At 34.1% G+C, this 23468-nt stretch overlaps 2 protein-coding genes and 2 long non-coding RNA genes across 4 annotated transcripts; 2 read left to right on the top strand and 2 right to left on the bottom strand.

Moving 5' to 3' along the window:
• Nucleotides 1–3510: 3510 nt before the first annotated feature.
• On the top strand, nt 3511–8574 carry LOC140012831 (germanicol synthase-like). Its single transcript, XM_072061154.1, has 6 exons — nt 3511–3752; nt 4232–4417; nt 6734–6823; nt 7348–7545; nt 8348–8432; nt 8552–8574. The coding sequence occupies exons 1-6, from the start codon at nt 3555–3557 to the stop codon at nt 8572–8574; spliced, it is 780 nt and encodes a 259-aa protein (XP_071917255.1). The 5' UTR covers nt 3511–3554.
• A 660-nt stretch (nt 8575–9234) lies between these two features.
• On the bottom strand, nt 9235–13172 carry LOC140012909 (uncharacterized). The gene is made up of 3 exons (XR_011819876.1): nt 12128–13172; nt 11598–11736; nt 9235–9584 (listed from the first exon to the last, which is right to left on the bottom strand). It is a non-coding gene; the product is annotated as an uncharacterized lncRNA (long non-coding RNA).
• A 100-nt stretch (nt 13173–13272) lies between these two features.
• Nucleotides 13273–16659, bottom strand: LOC140012908 (uncharacterized). The gene is made up of 2 exons (XR_011819875.1): nt 16418–16659; nt 13273–16275 (listed from the first exon to the last, which is right to left on the bottom strand). It is a non-coding gene; the product is annotated as an uncharacterized lncRNA (long non-coding RNA).
• A 208-nt stretch (nt 16660–16867) lies between these two features.
• Nucleotides 16868–20852, top strand: LOC140012907 (beta-amyrin synthase-like). Its single transcript, XM_072061443.1, has 3 exons — nt 16868–17166; nt 17555–17638; nt 20645–20852. The coding sequence occupies exons 1-3, from the start codon at nt 17143–17145 to the stop codon at nt 20759–20761; spliced, it is 225 nt and encodes a 74-aa protein (XP_071917544.1). The 5' UTR covers nt 16868–17142; the 3' UTR covers nt 20762–20852.
• Nucleotides 20853–23468: the final 2616 nt, after the last annotated feature.

Genomic DNA, 23468 nt, shown 5'->3' with positions numbered 1-23468 from the left:
TGTACCATGCTAATACAAATTTTATCAACTAAAGATGCAATACAAAAATCTTTTGATAATGTCCTAGCTACTTTTCTTCTTTTGGATCACTAGTTAGAAAAAATCAAGTTACGATAAATTTTGGATTTAATCACAGCTCCAGCTTCTATTCCCACATTCTATGTGCAATTGAGGAGGACTGACAATCCTTGACTTGCCTAACAACAAATCGAACATGCAATTGCAATTCCAAAATGTTTTGGAAACTTAACTTCTCAACTTTGGGCACTGAACTTGAAAAATAAAATTGGTCTTCAAGGGAGAATTGTCATGACATTTACGACAAACTCACAAAATGTTGATTGAGAAGTCTAAATTTGAGTTGCAATTTCTTGGAAGGCTCACTACTAACCATGATGATTGGCCAACTCCGAAGAAAACTGGAAGTCCTTGATGTTGGAAACACTCATATTTTTTTTTTCAATAATGATAACTAATCTAACATACTCCTAATCTATGAGAGAATGGGGTTGGGGGAGGGGGAAGCCTAAACAGGAGCTGGAGGAAAAAGCCTAAACTATCAAACCATACAAGTGCACTACTGCACTTCTAAATTTTTTAAAAACAAGATGCATTATACTTCTTGTGTAATGTACTAGATAGGATTTGAATCTGGATAGTTGGGAACACTCATACAAAGGTGACATATTTCCAATATGGATGACGGAAAAGTCTTCCTGATTCCAAGTCTCTAAAATCTTGAAAGCTAGTAAATAGTTGGTATGATGGTTATTTGGACCCATTGACTGACAGTACTAGTGACTTTTCGGATATAACAAACCATTTTCTAAGGACAATTTTTCTACGTGAAGCATTTCCACGAAATTGGAATGACGGGTCTTCCACGAAAGTATTGACTGCGAGTCATCTTCAATGTTTTGAAAATCGGATCGGATCGGCCGGTTCGATCGGTTGAACCACGAATCGGCCATGGCACCGATCCGATTCTATGTTAGGGTTGACCATGCTAGAAAATCGGTCAAAAATCGATCCAACCGTGATACCGTCGAAACCGGATTGAACTGGTTTTTCCCGATTTTCGAGTTTTTTTTTCTTTTACATTTTGCAAAATGTAGCTTTCAAGATTTGAACTCATAACGTTTGTAATAGAAAACCAATATAGTAACCGCTGCACTATCACATCTTATTAATTTTTTTTATAACTTATTTATATAAAACAAACACTCATATTTTTTTTTTCCATTTTTCTTACAAAATCTCATCCTCTCATGGCTCTTTCTTTTTAATCTTCAACTCTCTTTCTCTCTCTCTCTCTCTCTCTATCCTCTTTTCTTTTGTCACTCCATTTTTAATCAAACATCTTTATTTTTAATTTATTGATGTTTTCTTATATCTTTTAATTTTATTTTTGTCCATTAAATTAAAAAAGTTAAAAAAGAATTATTTTTTTAACTCAAATTATTTAATACCACAACCACTTACTTTTATCTCATTTTTTGTTTCTTATCAAGTTTGCATTTCTATTTTCGATTCTCTTGACTTCTTTCTAACTTCAAACTTTTTTTTTTTAAATTGCAATATCTAAATCCCAAAACGTAAATTAAAATTTAAGTTCACAATGTCTAAATTCTCATAGACGTGAATTTTATATAATTTCAAAATATTGTGATATTTTTGGGTTGGATTTAAGATTTTTTGATAGATATACTTGAAATTGAGATGAAATTTATTTTTTTTAACTTATAATTCAAAAATAAATAATTTGTTTTTAAAAATCCAAATTATTCAAAAATAGTAAACTTTTCATCATGTAAAGTATTAAATTATTCAATTACATGTCTTATTTTGTGCATATATATATTTATATAAATTATTTTTAAAAAAAATTCATTGAACCAAGGTTGAACCGGTCCGACCGCTTGAACCTCGACCCTTTCACTTCAACGATTCAATTAACGGTCTGGTTTTTAAAACATTGGTCCTCTTCTAACTATTGGATCAATCCCAATGATTTATACTCGACGCCACCATTTCTTTCATGTACATTAATATCCTGCCAAAATTTGCCAACTCTACCTGATCAATAAAAACCCCTGTATTAAGTTCATAAAAGGTCTTTTATCAGCCATTTGATCATCTAAACACATATACCTTCTGCTGCACGCCTTATTCCATTTTTTTTTCAGTGGATTTAAAACCTCAGGTTTCATGTTTGGTCAAATAGCTACTAACCAACTCAGTCCAACTGAGTCGGCCACCAGAGAAAGACTTAAAGCTTTCTCGGACGATGCATGCGCAAAGACCATATACGAAATTATTTTGCAATCTAGAAACTAGGATTCAATTTAAACATGTATCTCACAAGTCAATCTGTTTTTCCTCTAGCTAAGCCAAGCAAATTAGTTGCACCGTCGAAGCCCATATAATCATATCTAAACTAGCGCAAGTTAGTTAAATGGACTAATTCTACCTTGCATTTCTGAACTTGTATTACTTTTTATTTTGCATCATAAATTTCAATTTTGAACATTTTACATTATAAAGTCTTAATTTCAGATGCCTTGCACCATAAAATCTCAAGTTTGTCCAATTAATGACTATGTTCGCAAAATTAATGAGATAAAGAGTGGTGAAAATTAATGATAATGTATCATTTTATTCTAATAGCGATCCCTTAAAATTTTTGACCACTTGTATTACATTATCCTGAATTTATAAGGTCTCAATTACTAATATTATTAACAAAATTAACGAGATAAAAGATGGTATAAATTAATGACAATGTATTGTTTTATTTTTTTTATTATACCTTGACACTTTTTGACTACATTCGACATATAATCAATGATTTGTTGGATTCTCTATGCTGTTAACTTTGATAAAGTTGTCATTTATTGGACTTAAATAGAGCAAGCTTGAGAGTTTAGGGTGTAAAGTGTCTAAAATTAAGATTTTAAAATGCAAAGTGACTAAAAATTAAAGTTTAGGGTGCAAAGTAGAAAAGTGATATAAGTTCCGAGGTGCAAAATGTAGTTTTGCCCCAGTTAAATTTCACTGCCAATATATTTCTTCTCAGCTTCTTTGCTGTATAATCCTTGCTTTCCAACATATATTATCAAGGTAGCTTCTCTGTGGTTAAAGTGCATCAGTTGTCCGGCCGTTAACTATAAATTTTGATTTTAAAAATTATTTTGCTAAAAACAAAATCCCTGGATTTTATTGTTGCTATCCTCGAATCTCACCTCTATTTTCCGTGCTTAAAAATTCAATTTTCTTTTTGAAAAGTCTAAACGCTAAACCTTTCTGCATCAGATCTCTCACTTTCATAGCTTCGCACAAATCACTAACATTATGCAAAATTTCCAGAAAGGAAAAAAAAAGTCCAAGTCATTTATTCACCATGATATTGACAATGAAGTTGATCTACATGTTTAAACAATGCCATGTTGCTTATATAAGTGCAGTTGGATGGTAGTAAATTGTACCTTTCAAATTGGCCTAGTTAGTTTTTCTCCCAAGTTTTGGCTTAGGATAAACAAGATACCATCTCAGAAATGTGGAAGCTTAAGGTTGCCGAAGGCCATGGACCGTGGTTGTTTAGCACCAACAACTTTCTTGGTAGACAAATATGGGAGTTTGACCCTGACCTCGGCACCCCAGAAGAACGAGCACAAGTTGAAAAAGCTAGAACGGATTACCAGAAAAATCGATTTCAAGCAAAGCCCTCTGGCGACATCCTTAAGCAAATGCAGGTAAAGATATACTAGTAGCTTTGTTCCCGTGTTGCCCAAAAAACGAGAAAAAGAATTAATAGACACCTGAGATTTTGAGGTTTCTGTTCATTCAATAGAATCTATAACCGGACGGTTCCCCCCTATGTCGACCTATTAAATAAAAAGCGAGCCTTGATTTAAAGAGTTGGTGAAACAGAAGAATTACTAAACAATGAAACGGTGAATTAATTAACTGGTCTTTTTTTTTTTTTTCTTGTGTTGCTTGATCAAATTCAAGTTTAGTTTTTCTCATACAAGCATAATGGACCTGTTCCTTTTCTGTTCCTTCCTTCCAACCCGTCGCCGCCAAACAAAATGTTGCAATACCTAAATTTTGTAATCAGGTAGAACCAATCGAAGTATCAAACTGGACTACCTTAATTGCAGAGAAAGCAATTTGCACTAGACTACCTTAATCTTCCTAAAGTCGCTGTTTTTTTTTCATGTATGTGTACCAGCTTATCAAAGAAAACCAGGCAGATCTAAGCTTGCCAAACATACGGTTTGAGAGAATAGAAGGAATCACCAGTGAAATGGTTACAAGTGCTTTAAGGAAAGCCGTGAGATTCACCTCAGCTGTCCAAGCACAAGATGGACACTGGCCTGCTGAAATGTCTGGGCCATTGTTTTACCTGCCTCCTCTGGTAAGCGTCTAACTAAGAGTCCTCTATGGTTGTGTTCACGATTACAGCTTTGATTCAAGGATAAGATCTTGCTGTAGTTGATGTAAACTCATATGAGCGATTCAAATCTATTGTTCAAAATTCAATAAAAAAGGAATTTATAGTTTGAAATTAACAATTTTAATGATCAAGCCAAGTCAATAGCAATCCAATCTAGATCACTAATTGTTTAATGTGTTACACTTGCAATTGCAGACAACCGCTTATACTCAGGCTCTGTTTGATAATATAATTCAGCACTTAAGTTTAATGGATTCATATCTTAACATGTTCGAACGTGTTTGATAACAAAAAATTGAACAACTGAATTAATTAAATGGTACTAAATTTCTTGGGTAAAACTTGTTTCAAAAAAATAAATGATAAATCATTCACTTATCACTTAATGTGATATACACTCAAATGTTTCATATTTAGTACTTAATAAATTAATAAATTTAGATTCCAAGTTTCAATTTTCAAATCTCAATTTTATGTGACGCATCTTAAGTAGTTTTTGGACAAAAAACTGTGTAGATAAACTCGTAAGCCAAGTGGCGCAGGAAACTTCCACGTCATCGAAGTAATTGAGATTGAAATACTCAGAATTCCTTTGCCTAGCTAGGAACGCTCTGCACTTTGGTCATTTTCTCAATTTTTTCTTTTCGTTTCGAAATACAAGTATTAGTACAATTCAAAATCCTATTGCAACAATCTTCCAGATTAGGTTTCCTTTTGCCTTATTCCACAAGCTCTGTCTCACCCTTCTTGTAAGATCTCCAAACCAATCTCCTTCCCCACTATAATCTTCTTTTTATTTTGGGTAAAATACAAAAAAGTTACCTGTGATAAACCTAATATACAGAAAAGCTTCTCGTGGTTTCAAAATATACAACACGACACCTCGTACTTTGAACTAAATTGTAAAGGTGACGGAATCCGTTAAACTTAACGGAAATGACTTATTGGAATCTAAAAAATTTTTTTATACCTAATTTCTAACAACTATACCTGTTCTACCCCTTAACCCTCAATTCTCTCTATCCAGAGAATAGAACAAATAATTTTTTTAGTTGTCTTTTGCTTAATTATATCAGGGCATTTTGGTCATTTCTTTCATTTCCGTTAAGTTTAACGGATTCCGTCACCTTTACAATTTAGTTCAAAGTGCGCGGTGTCGTGTTGTATATTTTGAAACCACGAGAAGCTTTTCTGTATATTAGGTTTATCACAGGGGATTTTTTTTGTTTTTTACCCTTTCATTTTTTGTAATTTCTGGTGTAATGTTGGGTTAACATTTGGGGTTTTCTTCAAAATTTATTAGTTGAACCAAAAAAAATATTAAAACCATGATCTTAATTTTGTGAAAAGAGGGAAAGAAGTCATGGCAAAAGAGATCTATTGGGATTGATTGATAATAGTGATGGTGGTGGTGGTGATACCTCAGGTGGGAAATGGGGGAGGGGGCTAAGAGGAGGGATCTATTGGGATTGATGTCTACAAGTGAGTCCGTAGATTGAGTCTATACAAGTTCTTGCCTAGTTTTAGATGCTCCGTGATAGATTTGCAAAGTCCCTACCGCAACTAATTACATCTCTTATTTTCATATTCTTAATTTTTATACCTAATTTCTAACAACTATACCTGTTCTACCCCTTAACCCTCAATTCTCTCTATCCAGAGAATAGAACAAATAATTTTTTTAGTTGTCTTTTGCTTAATTATATCAGGGCATTTTGGTCATTTCTTTCATTTCCGTTAAGTTTAACGGATTCCGTCACCTTTACAATTTAGTTCAAAGTGCGCGGTGTCGTGTTGTATATTTTGAAACCACGAGAAGCTTTTCTGTATATTAGGTTTATCACAGGGGATTTTTTTTGTTTTTTACCCTTTCATTTTTTGTAATTTCTGGTGTAATGTTGGGTTAACATTTGGGGTTTTCTTCAAAATTTATTAGTTGAACCAAAAAAAATATTAAAACCATGATCTTAATTTTGTGAAAAGAGGGAAAGAAGTCATGGCAAAAGAGATCTATTGGGATTGATTGATAATAGTGATGGTGGTGGTGGTGATACCTCAGGTGGGAAATGGGGGAGGGGGCTAAGAGGAGGGATCTATTGGGATTGATGTCTACAAGTGAGTCCGTAGATTGAGTCTATACAAGTTCTTGCCTAGTTTTAGATGCTCCGTGATAGATTTGCAAAGTCCCTACCGCAACTAATTACATCTCTTATTTTCATATTCTTAATCATTCAATACGACATGATGTCAATGAACTTTACCTCTTGCTACATGCAGACCATGCTCCTGTACACTAGCGGAACCATGAATGTGGTTCTATCAGCAGAGCACAAGAAGGAGATTATGCGCTATATTTACAATCACCAGGTACTCAGAAAATTGGTTGTGTACAGATTGTGTTGGTTCCATAATTCTCCGACAAAGCTAATTTAGTTCCGTAGGTTATCAATTTAACCCCGTCGATGTACATTTGACAATGTTTGACTCAGTTTCACCAGGTTTTTGAGATGTCCCTAATTGGTAGAAATTTAAAAAAAAAAAAATCATAAAGAGACTAGCTTAGTTATTTTTCAAATGTTACACACCAAATTAGTCCACATGCATTTGGATGATAGCTGACTAAACAATTTCATAATATTCGTTTTTCTTCCTCTTGTTCTTTTGTGTGTGTGTGTGTGTGTGTGTTTTTTTTTTTTTTTTTGCTTCCAGAAATAAATAGAAAAGGTTAGCAAAACATTTGTAGACTTTTTAATTGCTAGTAAAGAATTTTTATTTTATGCATCACATCACGATAAAAATTCTTAATTTTGCACTTATTTGTGGCGAAGGTTCAAATCCCTCGTAAAACTTTTCGCTTCTTTGTTAAACACTCGCTGTGCTCAAATCCGCAGAATGAAGATGGAGGATGGGGATTTCACATAGAAGATCACAGCACCATGTTTGGGACAGCAAATAACTATGTCGCTCTTCGTTTGCTTGGCGAAAACGTCGATGGCCCGAATGGTAATGCTCTTTCAAAAGCCCAGAATTGGATATTAAATCACGGAGGCTTAACAATGATACCATCCTGGGGAAAGATGGGTCTCTCGGTAAATTCCTATCCAAATTTGTCCCGGATATAATTTCCGATAAGTCCACAATTGGCTTAAATGTTTATAATGCCGTCCTTAATTTTACCACGTACACAGCTTATCACAAACTATACAAAATTTTTATTGGAGGAGGAGGAGGATCTTGACATTCGTCAAAAAAGAGAGGAAATAGGTCGAAGAATCGAGAAAGGAGTTTTAGCAGGGAAAGAGAGAGAAAAAGAGAGGTCATGCGTTCGAATTTTTCCCTAGACTTGAACCCCTCTATCTAATTTGGGTGCGTCGTGGGGGGCTACAGCATATTTCTCGATTTGGTGTGTCGGCTAGAGTTCTAAGTGGCTCGAGTCGGAGCATGTTCTGCGTTATCAAAAGATAAAAAAAAAGAAGAGAAAAAGAGAAGAGGTGCAGAAAACAGAGAGACTAGAGAGAGACAACCAAAAGAGAGAACATATTCTTCATTAACAAACTTTTGAGCTCAATTCCATACACATCAACTGATTAATAACCGTCTTTTCTAACTAATCGCTAGTAAAATGATGCTGTTTTAGTAATACTTGACTCTAATTGCAATACAATTATGATTTACACTGAAACGACATTAACAACATACAAAAACGACAATTTATAACGGGAGTTGCTTGCTGACACTGTAATGCATGTGTTTATGAAATTTGCACTGATATATGGACGGACACAGCAGCTAGATCGCAGGTTTGGACGGCTTAACTCCAAAGTAGAATGACACTTTCCTCATTGTCTTGATTTCCTTATATATTTAACGAAATTTCACTCTCTTAATTAGCTGATCGGACTGTACGACTGGTCAGGCTGCAATCCCATTCCTCCAGAGTTATTTCTTTTACCTTCCTGTCTGCCAATACACCCAGGTACTAATTACTTGTAGCTTGCCATCACTATTAAATTACATTTTGCTGATTTTTTTTTTCTTTCTACCAAATATCAATTTCTGAGTATTCATTCTTTATTTGTATGGATTGCACACCAGTTTCTCACACGGAGACAGTATAAAATTATTTATTCATTTGAAAAACTCAACATTCCTGCTGCTAAAGATTAATTATCTATCTAGAACGTTAATCATTAATTTACTGGCATTAAAAAAATTTAGAGGGACTAATTTACCTGCTAATTTGCTTTTCCCGGTAAGCATGAGCTGAGCATGTTACTACTCAGACCACGTTATCATTGTTTATATTAACATTAAACGGACTGTAGAATTTCCTTATGATTTATGGTGTAGAAGTCTTCTTTTGAGGGTAAGCATCTGCACGTAGGCTAAACCGTGGAATTGCAACCTCCTTTTGATCCACGAATTCGTGCAAGCGCACAGGGTCAATCGTAATAATAAATAACCTGGAGTATTCCAGGATCGAACCTACAGAGACGAGTTAATTTTTGCTATTTTAATTATTCTAACAAAATAACAAAATTTAAATTCAAAGAATTGTATTTTTTAACTAAGCAATAAAATAATAATCAATTCAAATAAAGTAGTGGTGAGTCTAGGGTTTTAGATTTTAATCCAGAATTTGAATCAAATAGATGTTGCATTTTATTATCGAGGACCTGTAAATTTGTATTATTTACTTTTTTACCCCTTCCTCACATTTAAGACAACATTATTTTCAATGTTGGAGATAAAATAAAGAAATAATAACAAAAAAAGAGTTGAAAATGAAACTCCCTTGTGCTAAAAGTCAAGTGGGGTGAGAGAAGTTGCTAGTTACTATCCAATAGTCAAGTTCAAGAAGCCATCCTACCAAACTATAAAAAGACTAGAAAATACTACAAATAGGAGTTAAATACACCACTAAAACCCAAACTAGAAAACAATAAAATTGTAAGGAAATATACACTGCCATTAATCCCAAACAAAAGGAAAATATTAAATAAATTAAAAAGAAAGTCGGGTTGCCTCCCGATAAGCACTAAATTTTATGTCTTCAACCGAACAAGGATAGATAAGGTCATGGAGGATGAAATCGTTCAGACTTTTGCATATCCTTTAATTTATGTGCCTGCAGTATTGCATAACTGTTCGCATCAGCATTGCGTTTCCAGACCGCGAACGAAGAATATGAGTGATGATCATGCAAAGGCATTAATCCTATGTCCTGTTCTAAAACATATTTTTTATCATACAACTTATCAGTAGCAGCAATAAAAGAACAAGACTCCTCATACAAAGGGTATTTAAAGGGTTCAAAAACATTAAATTTTTCTTTCTCTTTACCAACCCTTAAAGTTAATTTTCTTTCAAATAAATCTATATTAGCACCTCCTATAGCTAAGAATCTTCTACCAAAGATAAAAGGTACAGAAATATCTTCCTCCATATCAAGAACAAGAAAATCAGTAGAAAAATAAAATTTACCAATTTTAACCAATAAATTCTCTACAATGCCTATTAGATATCAAACTGAATGCTTAGCCAATTGTAGAATCACTTGAGTAGGCAGTAGGTTGGCAAATTTCAATTTCTTGAAAAATGATAAGGGTATCAAATTAACACTAGATCCAAGATCACATAAACACTTCTCAACAAGAATATGTTCAAATTGACAAGGCACTGGTAAAACTCCCTGGATCTTTCATCTTAATTGGAGACAATTTTGAAGCACTGCACCATATTCCTTAGTAAGAGACACCTCTGTAAAGTCCTTTAACTTCTTTTTATTAGACACTATCTTCTTTAAGAACTTTGCATAAGTAGGGATATTTGCCAAAATTTCGGAAAAGGCACAATGACTTATAACTTCCTAAACATATCCACGAACTTCTGATATAGCGTATCAGTTGCCTTTTCTTAACCCTTTGCAGGAAAGGAATATGCGGCACATAAGCTTTAACTTCAAGCAATTTTATACATTGATTATCTTCATGACCATGTTTGCCCAAACCATCATGCTCATCCTCAATTTTTTTACTTTCATCATCCACTTTAACCTTATTTTTCTTCTCAAGTACTGGCTTTACTTTAACTCCTGGATCATCCAACACTTTGTTATTGCCATTGTAGCTTTTTTAGGATTCACTTCAGTGGTGCTAGGCAGTTTATCTTGCCTCCTTTCAATTATTGCCTTCGCCAGTTGGCCTACTTGTCTCTCCAAACTTTGAATAGAAGCTTGTTGAAATTGAGCTATTTGCTCCAGTTTCTGCATATATTGCAACATCATGTTTTCAACACTTGGCTTCTTTTCTTGAGTAGGTGGAGGTAGATATTGAGATCCTTGTGGCTGATCTGGGAACCCAGATTGTCCAATAGGGGTGACCCCTTAATTTCTTCATGATAAATTAGGGAGATTTCTCCACCCCTCATTATACGTATTAGAAAAGAGATCATTCATTTGAGAACATAGCCATGAAAACTGAGTTTCGTCTTTTAGCAATAATTGGATCCGATGCATCTGACGACTGAATTTGGCCACTTGTGAACCAAAATCCTTAGAAGTAGACACTTTATGTACACTTATTCTTTTACCTCAATTTGCTTTTTGTTGAGAGTTATTAGCAAGTAACTCGTACATTGCAACCAATTCTTCCGAAATTTTATCACTAATATACCCTCCTGCTGCAAAATCTATCATATTTTGAGTCGTGAAATCCATCATAGAAAAACTACATTGTAGAGCCAATGGATACTGGTGATGAAGACATTGACTAGTTAGTAACTTAAATCGTTCCCAAACTTTGTGAATGGACTCTCCTTCCATTTGAGCAAAGTAGCAAATCTTGTTCCTTAGATCAATAGTTTTTTGTGGAGAGTAGTGCTTGGTCATAAAGATATTGTAAATATCTTCCCACGTTCTTAAGGATCCCGCAAGTAAGTTTAGCAGCCAAAATTTAGCACGGTCCTTGAGTCAGTAGGGAAAACACCTCATCTACAGATCATCTTTTAATATCCTACTCAATGGAAAAGTCTACACCACCGAATAAAATTTTCGGATAAAAGATAGCAGTTCTTCATTAGTTAAACCACGAAAAGCAAGAAGCATATTAAAATGCAATGTCTTGGACTTGTAATTCCTAACCTTATCATTTAGCCGGATATAATGTGGAGGAAGCTGTTATCACAGAACGTTAGATGTCCCTCAGATGAAGTCTAGCAGGTGGAGCTGGTGGTGGATTCTGATTGGTAGGAATGTCCAAAGCCATCATAAACTAAGGTACCTGAGCAAGAAAAATAAAAATAAAAATAAAAGTGAAGAAAAACTTAGTGTCGTCCTCAGCAATGGCGCCAAAAACTTGATCGACGAATTCTAACATACTCTTGTGATTAGGTTAAGTATGTTTATCTATCTAGTACATTGTTTTATATCTCTTCTTAATTTAATACAAACCCTAAGAGTATGTCTATGGTGGCCAAACATAAACACGTAATTAAAATTGATATAGATAAATTATAGCAAAAGGCAAAAAGTTAAATTAGAAAAATTAATCAAATTCCTTTATAAAAACCCTAAGTCTAGCAACAATTTAGTTCAACATGATTAGAAAATTAAGACCACGAATTCAAAGAGTTACTACAAAGATAAGAAAAAGAGTAAGAAAACTTCTTAGCTGCTTGTTTCAATCTTCTCCTTGTGCGTTCCTTGATTCACCTCTATTTGATCTCGATCTCTCAAGATTAAACTATGAAAAGATGTTAAAACTAGTTTAGATTAATGTTTTCCACCCTAAAATGACCTAAAGAATCCCTATTTATAGCTTCTTGAACATGTATTCCAAACAAGATAGGAATAGGCTTTATTGAATTTGAAAAATCACATTTTTGCACATTTTTCTGATTAAGACCAGCCCAATGTCTGGCGTCGGTCTTGGATCCGTCTGCGGATCAATAGGGATCTACACGTGGATCAATTTTGAAGCCCAAAACTCCACCAAATATGTCGAATCAGTTCTTACTCAAAACATAAAAGTTGTAGCTCTTTGAATAACCTTTCCAACTCTATAAGAACCAAGTCATTTGAAGGTTTGAACATTGAAATATGCCTAAAATACTGAGACGTGGTTGTAAGAGAATTGCAGCGCAACTATACTTTAGTAATTTAGATTTTTGACCATGAAAACGTAAGAACCAAACTTTGATGTCTTCATAATTGCAACTCGAATCAAGAATCATCTCAATCTGTTTTGTGTAGCTCAAATTATCACCAAAATATTGAAACATGTCAATCCTATCAAACCTATTTCTCTTGACTTTTTCCTCTTTTATTGCTTCTTCACCCACTTTTTTAGTCCATTTTCCCTCTAATTGGGTTTTTCACCTATTAGAATAATATAAGAGTAAAATTAAGTAGTTCCACTTAAGATAAATATCAAATAATATAATTGATTAGCAACTTATGCATATAAATGTACTACAATTGACGCCCTATTACCTTTCTTCTTTCAATATAGGAAATTTGTGGTGCTATTTACGGGAAACATATATGCCCCTTGCATATTTGTATGGGAGGAAATATGTTGGGCCAATCACCGATCTGATACTGTCACTGAGAAATGAGCTCTACAATGAACCTTATGATACAATCAATTGGAATGCAACACGACATTCGTGCCTAAAGGTAATTAAGTTGCGACAATGAATAACCCACCCACACCACCCCCCCCCCCCCCCACCAACAACCCCACACCCCGGGCCCCCTTTTTCTCTGGGCAAAAGAAATATGCTGTTGTTGATTTGTGCAAAATAACTTCACAAAGTCTCTGTAATTTCTCCCATGCACACTCAGAAAAAGTGCATTGGAAGAATAGATGCTAAATCGTTTCATTTTCTTGATTGCACAGAACACAAACTACAGAGAAATTAGCTACTCTCTATCTAGCAAGTCTGTCATTGGTCAACAGTTTGTGTTGTAGTGCTAACCTCAGCAGTCAGCACAAATCTAACTTTAGTATATTACAATTCCCCCAGAGAAGCTTGAACCAAGATACCTGCGCTCCTGCGCGGAACAGTTTTTCCATAGCAGACTTAACAGAAAATACTCCATTAGCAGCTGCTGCCCATCAAACACAATCCTGCATATAAGATTGCAGTAAAGTAGGAACACTGCATTTAAGCTCTTGCTCCTTAGCATTAAAACGTCTTCCGGTAGGCCAATTCCGTTCTCCATTCTCCATTCACAATTCCATTCTTTGCTTGCTTCAATACTAGCTAGCAAGCAAGAAATTCCACACTAGAACGTTCATTCCATCGTTCGAGATTCAATTTGGGCATTTAGGTGCCTTCTAAGTTTCCTCAAGCTCCTTATTAAGTTGTCCTTCTGAATTAATTATTTTGCATGCATGAACAAGACATGAAATGTAACAATTCTCAAATGCAGGACGATCTCACCAGCCCTCAACCTTTTATGCAAGATACAGTTTGGGACATCCTCCATCACGTTGGAGAGCCAGTTTTAAAGCTCTGGCCCTTCTCCAAGCTAAGAGAAAATGCTTTGCGAAAACTAATGGCACACATTCATTATGAAGATGAAAACAGTCGATATGTTAACATAGCATGTGTACAGAAGGTAAATCCAGAAACCTTGGCCCTTATCTCACCATTAGAATCGATGTGCTTCATTTACATTTTCCAATAGCTAACGACTATTAATTATCGTTTTCGTTCTGATAAAACTTTTATTGCACATTGAGTTTTAGACATGATAGACAATATGAAAAGATGGTAATATATGGTTCAGATTTCACGTTTTTATCGCAGAAATTCTTTACCAATAACGCCAACTGATGCATTTGAACTCGAAAATTTTTCTTATTACTATTATTTTTTCAGTTTTTATAGTTCAAAGGAGACTCCAAGGCATACAAGAGGAAGGAGAAATGAGAAGGGTTTAAGAGTCGAACTAAACACTTTACAGCCACCTAACAGATGGATCTGATGTGCAAAAGACTTCATTCTCCTTGATTTGAAATTTATGTTCCAATATGGCTTGTCATTCTGTCAACAATCAAGACAACATATTGATTCGACAATTTTCATAGATAAATTCCGTTTAAAAAAAGGTATCATATACACCATAAGATAAATTGTCTAATCTTTGCAAGCTTATTTAAACAGGTACTCCACATGATGGCCTGTTGGGCAGAAGATCCAAATCCAAACTCAACCTTTTTCAAATGTCATCTTGCCCGAGTTCCTGATTACTTGTGGATTGCCGAAGATGGGATGAAAATGCGGGTCTAATTTTTTATTTGAAAGATCTCATTACTGAATTTGACTTGAATTCGATTAATTCGAAATTGGATCTTTCGATTTCCATTCTGAATTATTGAACTATTCAATTGAAAATTCTGGATTCAATTCGGATTTGAGCGGTAAATCGGAGTTTTTGGATTTCTACATTTCTAGCGGGTAGTTTGGTGTCACATATTTGCGTTGTCAAAATGTGATGAACTGTGTCAGGTTTTTGTGTGCAATTTGATAAGCGATTGTGTTAGAAAGTTAGATTTCTAAGGCTAACAGCATAAGTCCAGGGAATTGGCCACAACTAAGCAAAAAGTTTAGGTGAAAACCATGCAATGCTCAAACTATTACCACTTGCAATAAAGAGATAATTATCAACATGTATGGTGTTAAGAAATCTAGTAGAACAAGAAAACAAAGATGCAACAATGAGTAAATAAAGGTTAGGTAAAAAAACATTAGGCCTCCAAATTCAATCAATTGGCATGACAGTTGATAATAACCAATAGCATGGCTAATCATCAAACTGTCAAAAAAGAACACCAACGGGAAAGAAAACTTCTTACCTGACAATATAAATTAGTAGACAATATAAAATAGAGGAACTTGAGCTCAGCAGCAAGGACCAAAGACAGACTGGTAACTTCTTATTTTCAATTACCGTCTCTATCGAAGTACAGCAAGGAGAAGAGAAGGAATGATGCCCTTCACTATCAAAAAGATTAGCGAAGCAAAGGAAAACGGTAAGTGGCAAACAAACATTTGAGTTTTGTAGTCTCAGTCCTACAAAAGCTTAATAACTTCAATAAGAAAGTTTACCTTGTTCAATTATATAAGCAAATACAGGTCATCAACAAAGAAAATGAAATTTTACTTACATAATATGCAGCGGCTGCAAGTCAAAATTTGATAGATGTTCCTTCCTATTATACTTTAATTTCCATTCAATAATTCAACTATTTGAAATATTTGACGAAAATGATTAAAAAAAGGTGGCCAAAGTTTGAAGAAATTGAAAGACCTCCCCATAGATAGCTTTATGGATTCATCACCCTCACATGACAGACAAAAAATTATGGGAAGAGCTTGTTTGTGAAGAAGGTTTTGACCGCAACATGCTTTCAGGAAACACATTCAGAAGAAAGAAAACAAGTGCTAAAAATGCAAATAATCAGAAAAAGCAAATCAGAAAAAGCAAAATAAAGTTGCTACAGAAAAAGGAAGAATTACAACATGACTAATCTACTTCAAAATTTGTCAAAAACTTATATAATACAAGAATAATCAAAAGAAAACATACCAATTAGGAATGGAAGAATAGGAGGATTTGTGATCAGAAAGCTTTGTGGAGAATGAATTGGGTGATGACCTTTAAAGAGCCATGGTTTGTGTGTGACGGATCAATGGATAATTCGATTGTAGCAATCTCATTTCTCAGCGCAAGCTCTGTCCGATAGTTAGCAGCTAATTTGGGGCTTAGAAAACTTGTATGCGTTTTTAGTGACGCGCATCAATGATTCCTGGAGATGAAATGTTAGAGATAACAGTAACGGCCTCTTCATAATTTTCGCAGTTAACAAACAATAAACTACGGCATTAGCTAACTCAAACTGAAAGAAAACATGCGTAAAAAGTACAAGAGCACAAGAATGAAGGACTAACTCTTGCAGCTACTAACGAACGCGGGCGTGGACTAAAGAATCCATAGCAAGCTTTGTATAGAATGGCCGCAAGAAAAACAAACGATAGAATAATGTGGCGTGAAAAGAGAACACGACACGTAGTTCATAAACCTTGCATATCATGCACGTAGCTGTACAGGTGTACTACAAATAAAAACACCTGGCTGAAGTCCATGCAAACAGCGAACAGCAGCTAACGCACCACCTACATCGCTAAGAATCATCGAGCACAAAGCCACCGGGCGGACAGCAGCGAACAAAAGCCATGGAGACAGCTGATGGCAGCCAACGCATCACCCACAACAAAGCCACGCAGACAACATCGAATTTCCAAAAGCCATGCAGATAGCTGATAGCAACAAACTCACCGCTCACAACAAAACCACGCAGACAGCATCGAATTTCCAGGGCCATGCAGACAGCTGATAGCAACAAACTCACCGCCCACCACAAAGCCAAGCAGCAAATTTCCAGCAAAGCCACTACCACTTAATGACAAAAGACCAACCTGCCCCTCAAAGTCACCACAATCGCATGATAACCAGCCCAAATTCACTGTAGCAATCCGAACTCCCACCTTTAGTATAGTAAAGATTCATATATAGTGAGAACTTCTGGGCTTATATTTCAAGATATTATTGTTACCAGGAATACACAAATTTTGATGGTGAAACATCTCATTTGGTACAAACATCATGGGCTCTGATGGCACTTATACATGCTGGACAGGTTCGCTATCCTTAACCTCGAGATGATATGTGGCATTTTTTACTGTATTTTTCGGCTCACAAGCTAAGCAGTACGACCTAAATGGTGCTTACAAAACCATCGTAAAACTAGTACAATGGAGTATACGTTTCATGTAAGAGGCAAAAGTAATATTTAACAATGAACTAAGTCACCCCTTGAATTTGAATTTCAAAAAATTAATGACTTTATTGTTTTGATTTGATCCAATTTGTGACTTGCTATCCAACCAAAGTAAAGTGAATAACTCATTTCTTAAACACATTTCATATGTTTGTCCTTATTACGCATTCATGGATGTTTTCCACAACAGAACTATTCATATAAAATGGCATTGTAGTATACAATTAAATGTCGTATTGTTTAACAGGCAAAGAGAGATCCGATACCTTTGCATAAAGCTGCAATGCTACTAGTCAATTCACAGATGGATGACGGATCTTTTCCTCAGCAGGTACATTTATTGAGAAAGTTGTCAATAAAATTAGTTTCAATTACTTGTAATCCATGAATATTAATTACATCATCCAGGGTACGTTTGATAAAATTGAAATTTGAATTTATTAAATTATTAAATTGTTAAGTATTAAATCTAATACATTTGAGTGTATATCATCACATTAAGTGATTAGTGAGTAACTTATCACTTATTTTTTGAATTAAGTTTTGCCTAAAATATTCAGTACCATTTCATTAATTTAAATACTTTATTTTTAGTTATCAAACATGTCTGAACATGTTAAGATCTGAATCCATTAAATTTAAGTGCTGAATTAGTTTATCAAACAAGATCTAAGTAAATGTCCATAATCTGTATAAACTGATTTAGTTTCTTTATTAGTATATCTTGGTTTTTTATTAGACTATCACACAATGATCGGGGAGAAATGCAGTTTTTGTTCCCAATGATTGGTCTAAGTGCCAAATTGGTCCTTAATATTTTGGCCAAAATAAATTTTGTTCCCAAAGTTTGTGATTTTAGATAGATTTAGAACAACTAAAGGAAATGAAACAATGACTAACGGTCAATATCAAATTGCTCTTAGTCAACAACTTTGACTTTGCACTTTTGATCTGCAAAGTTTGTGATTTTTGGCTTTTTTATGGCAACTAATGGAAAATATTCATAGCTAACGATCAACAACAAATGGCCCCTAAAGTTTGTGAATTAAATTAAATATTTGACAAATATGATCCTAAATTTCTATAAAATTTCATAAAACACTTTATATTGGCACAACATGAACGTAGCCTAAATAGTATATATATATATATATATATCTTTGTTAATTAAGTTATAAGTGGATTATAATATACCAAGAATAAAGAAAACATAATATAGTGGAAGAAAAAGAGAATTTTAGTTTTATAATTTAAGTTTACTATAGTTACTACTACAAAAATTGTTGCATGTCTTGTGCATTAGGTTTCAAATTCTTGTAACTAACCATTGTACTTATAAAACTTGTGATGGTAAGTATCAATGTGAAGTAATTATAGGAATTCCTAAGAAAATTATTTTTATGTTTTGTTGTCTTTCTTACCAATTAAAATCTAATGTTCCAGTATTGTAGTTTTAAAGTATTTATTTTAATGTTTATGTACCTTGATAATCATTTAATGGTTAATACAATATGCATAGAATACCAACTTCATTTCAAACTCAATTGACAACCTGTTAAAATACCAAAAAAAAATGATCAACTTAATTTAGAAAGAGTATAAATTTGTTAAATTTTAAAGTAATATTTAATTAAGTTTTTAAATTATCATAAGAAATAAAAATAATAAAACTCATAATTAATTAATTATTAATAGTGAGAAACAATAATATATACATATATATGTTATGCTGAATTTGAGACTAACTATGCAAAAGAAAAGAAATATGTGATATATTATTAGCATAAATAAATGAAATAAAAATAAAAAGAGAAGACAAAAAGTTTAATTAGAATTCTTATTGCCTATTTAATACAATTTCATTCTATTTTGCATCTCAATTCATGTTAAAGCCATTAATATCGCTATTTAAAATTTAGAAAAATATAATGATTTAATATCAAAACCTTGGGGATCAAAAGTGTAAATTCAAAGTTGTTAACTAATGGCAACTTAATGTTGACGGTTAGTCATCGTTGCATTTCCGTTAGTTGTTCTAAATCTGCCTAAGATCTTAAATCTTGGAAACTAGATCTGTTTTGACCAAAATATTGAGGATCAATTTGGCACACAGACCAAATATTAAGGATCAAAGCTGCAATTCTCCCCAATGCTTGACCATTATGTTTTTTGCATCTATTTTGAAAATTTACCCCATAATTCTTTTAATGCTTCTCTTGTTGATTTATCTCAGCGGTCGGAAAGGTCATAATATTGGGTAAGTTAATAAAGCAACCGCTATCTTATTATTACAAAAGAAAACACACGTATCACTATAATATCAGGGAGGGTTTTGTTTAAAAAAGATTTAACAAATTAAAAGAGGAAAGAGAGCTATCAAGGAGAGACTTAAGACGTGAATGCAATTTTGATACAGCGAATTGGACCATAATTAGTAGGTGCAAGAATTCATTCAAATCAAGTAACAAGACTTCAGCGCTCTCACCCGTGAATCTTGAGGTCACAAGTTCGAGTCTCCGCTCCGCTGGATTCCTCCGCGCACTTAACGCGTTTGGGCCGGGTTGGGGCGTCGGGCCCGGGCCGCAGGGAATTAGTCGGGCCCTGTAAGGATTGACCCGGACACTCTTGTGTCGACAAAAAAAAAAAAAAGTAACAAGACTTGGGTCAAGTGACTATTGTGTCATTCAATGAATTGACACCATAGACCAACCAATTGATCACCATTTAGCTTACTCTCTCTCTCTCTCTTTCTACTGTTGTTTCACCTATGTATTCTTTGTTATGACAGTGTATGTAGTTCATACTATCCTTTCTATCATCGAGAACTTCCATTGCACATTTAAAAAAGAAGGGATATTCTTTTTTGACCTATTGCTGTATTGGTAAAGTGATTATATTATAACAAAAACATAGAGATACACATGCTTTGGAAATTATGGTATTTTAGCTAGGCGTTATAATTTTGTTATCTTGCAGAGATGTGCGTCCTCTAATTCTTTGTATCAATGTAAATCGTATGTAAATATATTCCATTTTATGTTGTGCCAAAAGAACAGTCACTTAGTTTAGCGAAAACTTCTAACTTTCAATTTATTGCTCAAAAACACTGTGATTGGAAATGTTTCCAAATGCTTCCCATACATCAACAATTTTCACAATAGAAAATCGAATTACAAAGACTATATTTATATTTTTTAGCAAAATATTGTCATACGAATTGGATTGTTTTTTTTGTTGAATCAAGAGATTATTGTTCCCATAGCGCTGTTATGAGACAACTACTTGCTTTGTGCGTAAGAATTTTTGATATCACAATCTTTTATATATGTTGCTGCAGGAAATGACCGGAGCATCCATGGGAAATTGCATATTACACTATGCTGCACATAGGAATATTTTTCCATTATGGGCACTGGCAGAATATCGAAAAAATGTTGTACCCTATCTAGCTTGATGACTTTTAATTGGTTTTATCTTGAAAATACTTGATATGTTATGTACCCTCTTGACAATTAATATTTGCAGCCTTCTTGAGGATGACTGTAGAGGCCTGTTGTTGCTTCATTTTGTAACTAATTTTAGCACCAAAAAAAAGTTGTTTTTTAGATATAATACGTTTGGCTACGGGTGGTTGTGGCCGTCGTATGAATTTAGTTTGTGAATTTTCCCCTGTAATACTAGAGGGAAAGATTTCTCAATTTTGTTGAGAGTCACCAACTCACTGCTTGATGGGAAAAAAAATTGCAAAAAAGCAATATACCAAGACATAACAGTGGCTTATACCAACATATATATGGACAGAAACAAATCGTATAAACTCTCTATAAGGACAATCTTGAAAAAGGAAAAAATATATGATCGCATTGAAATTTTTTTTTTTTTAACTCTCAATAGCACTTAGACTATGTATCCACTATAAGGGCAGACAGAACTCAACCGGATTGAAATAGGGATTACAAGAAGAGGCCTATTTGGGTGCGGTGATATACCCTCCGAAGATTTTTAACTACTGGATGCGGAGTTTGATAGTATTGATAAAGATAGATTATTGCCTCTCCATGCTAATATCTTGTATTGTCTCAGCTGCTGTTGCATCCCCTTTGGAAAGGAAACAGAGAACGTGATCGCATACAGGTTTTCATGCTCTAGGATGCCAAATTGGTGGATATTAAATTCAGTTAGCATCCGCTTAAATTGATGGATTTGTATTTGGTGAAGGATTTTATTTGAATGAATTTGGTATTTTAGTTAATTTCGAATATGGTCTCAATTTTGAATTTTCTGTTTTTAGTTAATTCAGATCTCAGAATTGGTTTCGTATTTAATTGGCGCAGATACAATTTACTCTTTAAGTACTAAGCATCATTAAGTGCGAAAACTACTGCATCATCTTCTTTTTACAAGACAGACAAATTAGGGAGCACCATCAACTATAGCCCTTTCCTCTTGCAAACAATCCGCACAACCCGGAGGACCGTACTTGCTTTTCTCGGGGAAGAAAACACCACCGCTGCCAACAACGGCCCTTCTCTCAAATGCACCTAAAAAAACTCATGACTATGGTTAGCTGTCCATTGTGTCTTGTCCACAAGTCATTGTGCTTATCATGACTATGGTGTTGTGATGGAGGGACTGTTAGTTGTCCATTGTGTCACGTCCATAAGTCATGCCCAATTGCAGGGACCTTAGTCCTCTTATGCTATGAAGACTTGGAAAACTTCCTCCATAACTTCCAAGCTAGACTTGGAAGTCCATGCAAAGCATTCCAATTCACACTCATCAACGTGTGCCATGTCTTGCAGACAATTTAACAAATGTTAAGTGGGATTTGGATTGATGGGTCTTTTTTCTGTAAACCTAACACATTGACTTGGAAGTCTATGCAAATTTAAGTATTCCAATTCGGACTCATCAACTTGTCATGTCTTGCAAACAATTTAGCAAATGTTGAGTGGAATTTGGATTGATGGGTCTTCCACGGATTTGCATTAATTGGTCATTTGCTTGCAAACAAAGTCACGCTAGAATCTATCTGTTTCTGGATTAACTTATTCTAAAAGGACAAAGAAAAGTTAGAAGCAACAAAAATTTAACTTTCTGCTCTCACACGTAATAATAAAATAGTAGAATTAACATTAAAAGTCTTACTGCATTTAGTGTGATTGTTACTATATTTAGTGTAAACTCATATAGTTTTTGTTAGTGCAAAAATTCACACAGCGGAAATAACATTAAAATCTTACAAACAAAATAATATAAGAAATGCATGGGAGTAAACAAAATATTTTACTTCAATTCGCTAATTTCCCTCAACTACGAACTTAGGACTCAAAGTTCTTAAATAGAGACAACCATAAATTCTATTCTAATTATAATACCAAAATATAACTCAATCTATTTCCTAAATCAATTTTGACATCAATTCTAATCTAGTTACCAAATAAAAAATATAATTCTAAAACTACTAAACTTGTAAAAAGTCTTGGTTTAATTTTTTTAGTTAATAATGGCTCCCTTAAACCAAACTCTTGATGTTGTCTTTTCTAATGCCATCACGAGATTCAATCGTCATTGCAGCCTTTGTAACAGTATAACTCACAAGTAACTCCAGTTTATTTTTTAATTAGGAGTAGGACATGCTCGTACTTTGCACGCAATTCAGCAGCCAATTTTACTTGATCAAAAAATTTATCCATATTGACCCATTCACCATTAGAGCCTCCATATCTTTTTGGACAATAATAATTCACACTACCTTCAAGCAATAAATCATGCCTTTTTTGTTGCAAACAATTGCCAATGGATTCATCCACCCCACAATTACAATAATTTCTTTTATTGACAAATTCTTCTTTATCAAATCATCCCAAACAAAGTATACAAATCATAATTTTCAAGCACATCAAAAATTTCAAAAGCCTCTTTATCAACAAATATATTTTTTTCCAAATTAACTTCCCATGTTAAACCACGTTTTGACTTACGATCAGACTCATAGTCAAACTCTATCAAAAATATAAAGAGTTTCAATAATATTCTTCGGATTTCTGCATAATCCTGATAAAAAACTTTTGGTAAACAGTAGAAAGAATTTACTTTAAGAATGTCACTCAAACCACACCTTGTGAGATATTTCTCCATTATGTTCTCCCATTCTCGTC

This window comes from Coffea arabica, chromosome 8e (genome assembly GCF_036785885.1).
Source record: "Coffea arabica cultivar ET-39 chromosome 8e, Coffea Arabica ET-39 HiFi, whole genome shotgun sequence".
In the NCBI taxonomy this organism is placed as follows: domain Eukaryota; kingdom Viridiplantae; phylum Streptophyta; class Magnoliopsida; order Gentianales; family Rubiaceae; genus Coffea; species Coffea arabica.
The sequence above is the reverse complement of the archived record's forward strand: the minus strand, read 5'-3'. Positions and strand labels throughout refer to the sequence as shown.

Coding starts and splice junctions, on each gene's coding strand:
- LOC140012831 (XM_072061154.1), top strand. CDS start 3,555: ATGTGGAAGCTTAAGGTTGCCGAAGGCCATGGACCGTGGTTGTTTAGC. Junction 4,418..6,733: donor TGTTTTACCTGCCTCCTCTG/GTAAGCGTCTAA, acceptor TGCTACATGCAG/ACCATGCTCCTGTACACTAG. Junction 7,546..8,347: donor GGGGAAAGATGGGTCTCTCG/GTAAATTCCTAT, acceptor TCTCTTAATTAG/CTGATCGGACTGTACGACTG.
- LOC140012907 (XM_072061443.1), top strand. CDS start 17,143: ATGGCACTTATACATGCTGGACAG. Junction 17,167..17,554: donor CACTTATACATGCTGGACAG/GTTCGCTATCCT, acceptor ATTGTTTAACAG/GCAAAGAGAGATCCGATACC. Junction 17,639..20,644: donor ACGGATCTTTTCCTCAGCAG/GTACATTTATTG, acceptor ATGTTGCTGCAG/GAAATGACCGGAGCATCCAT.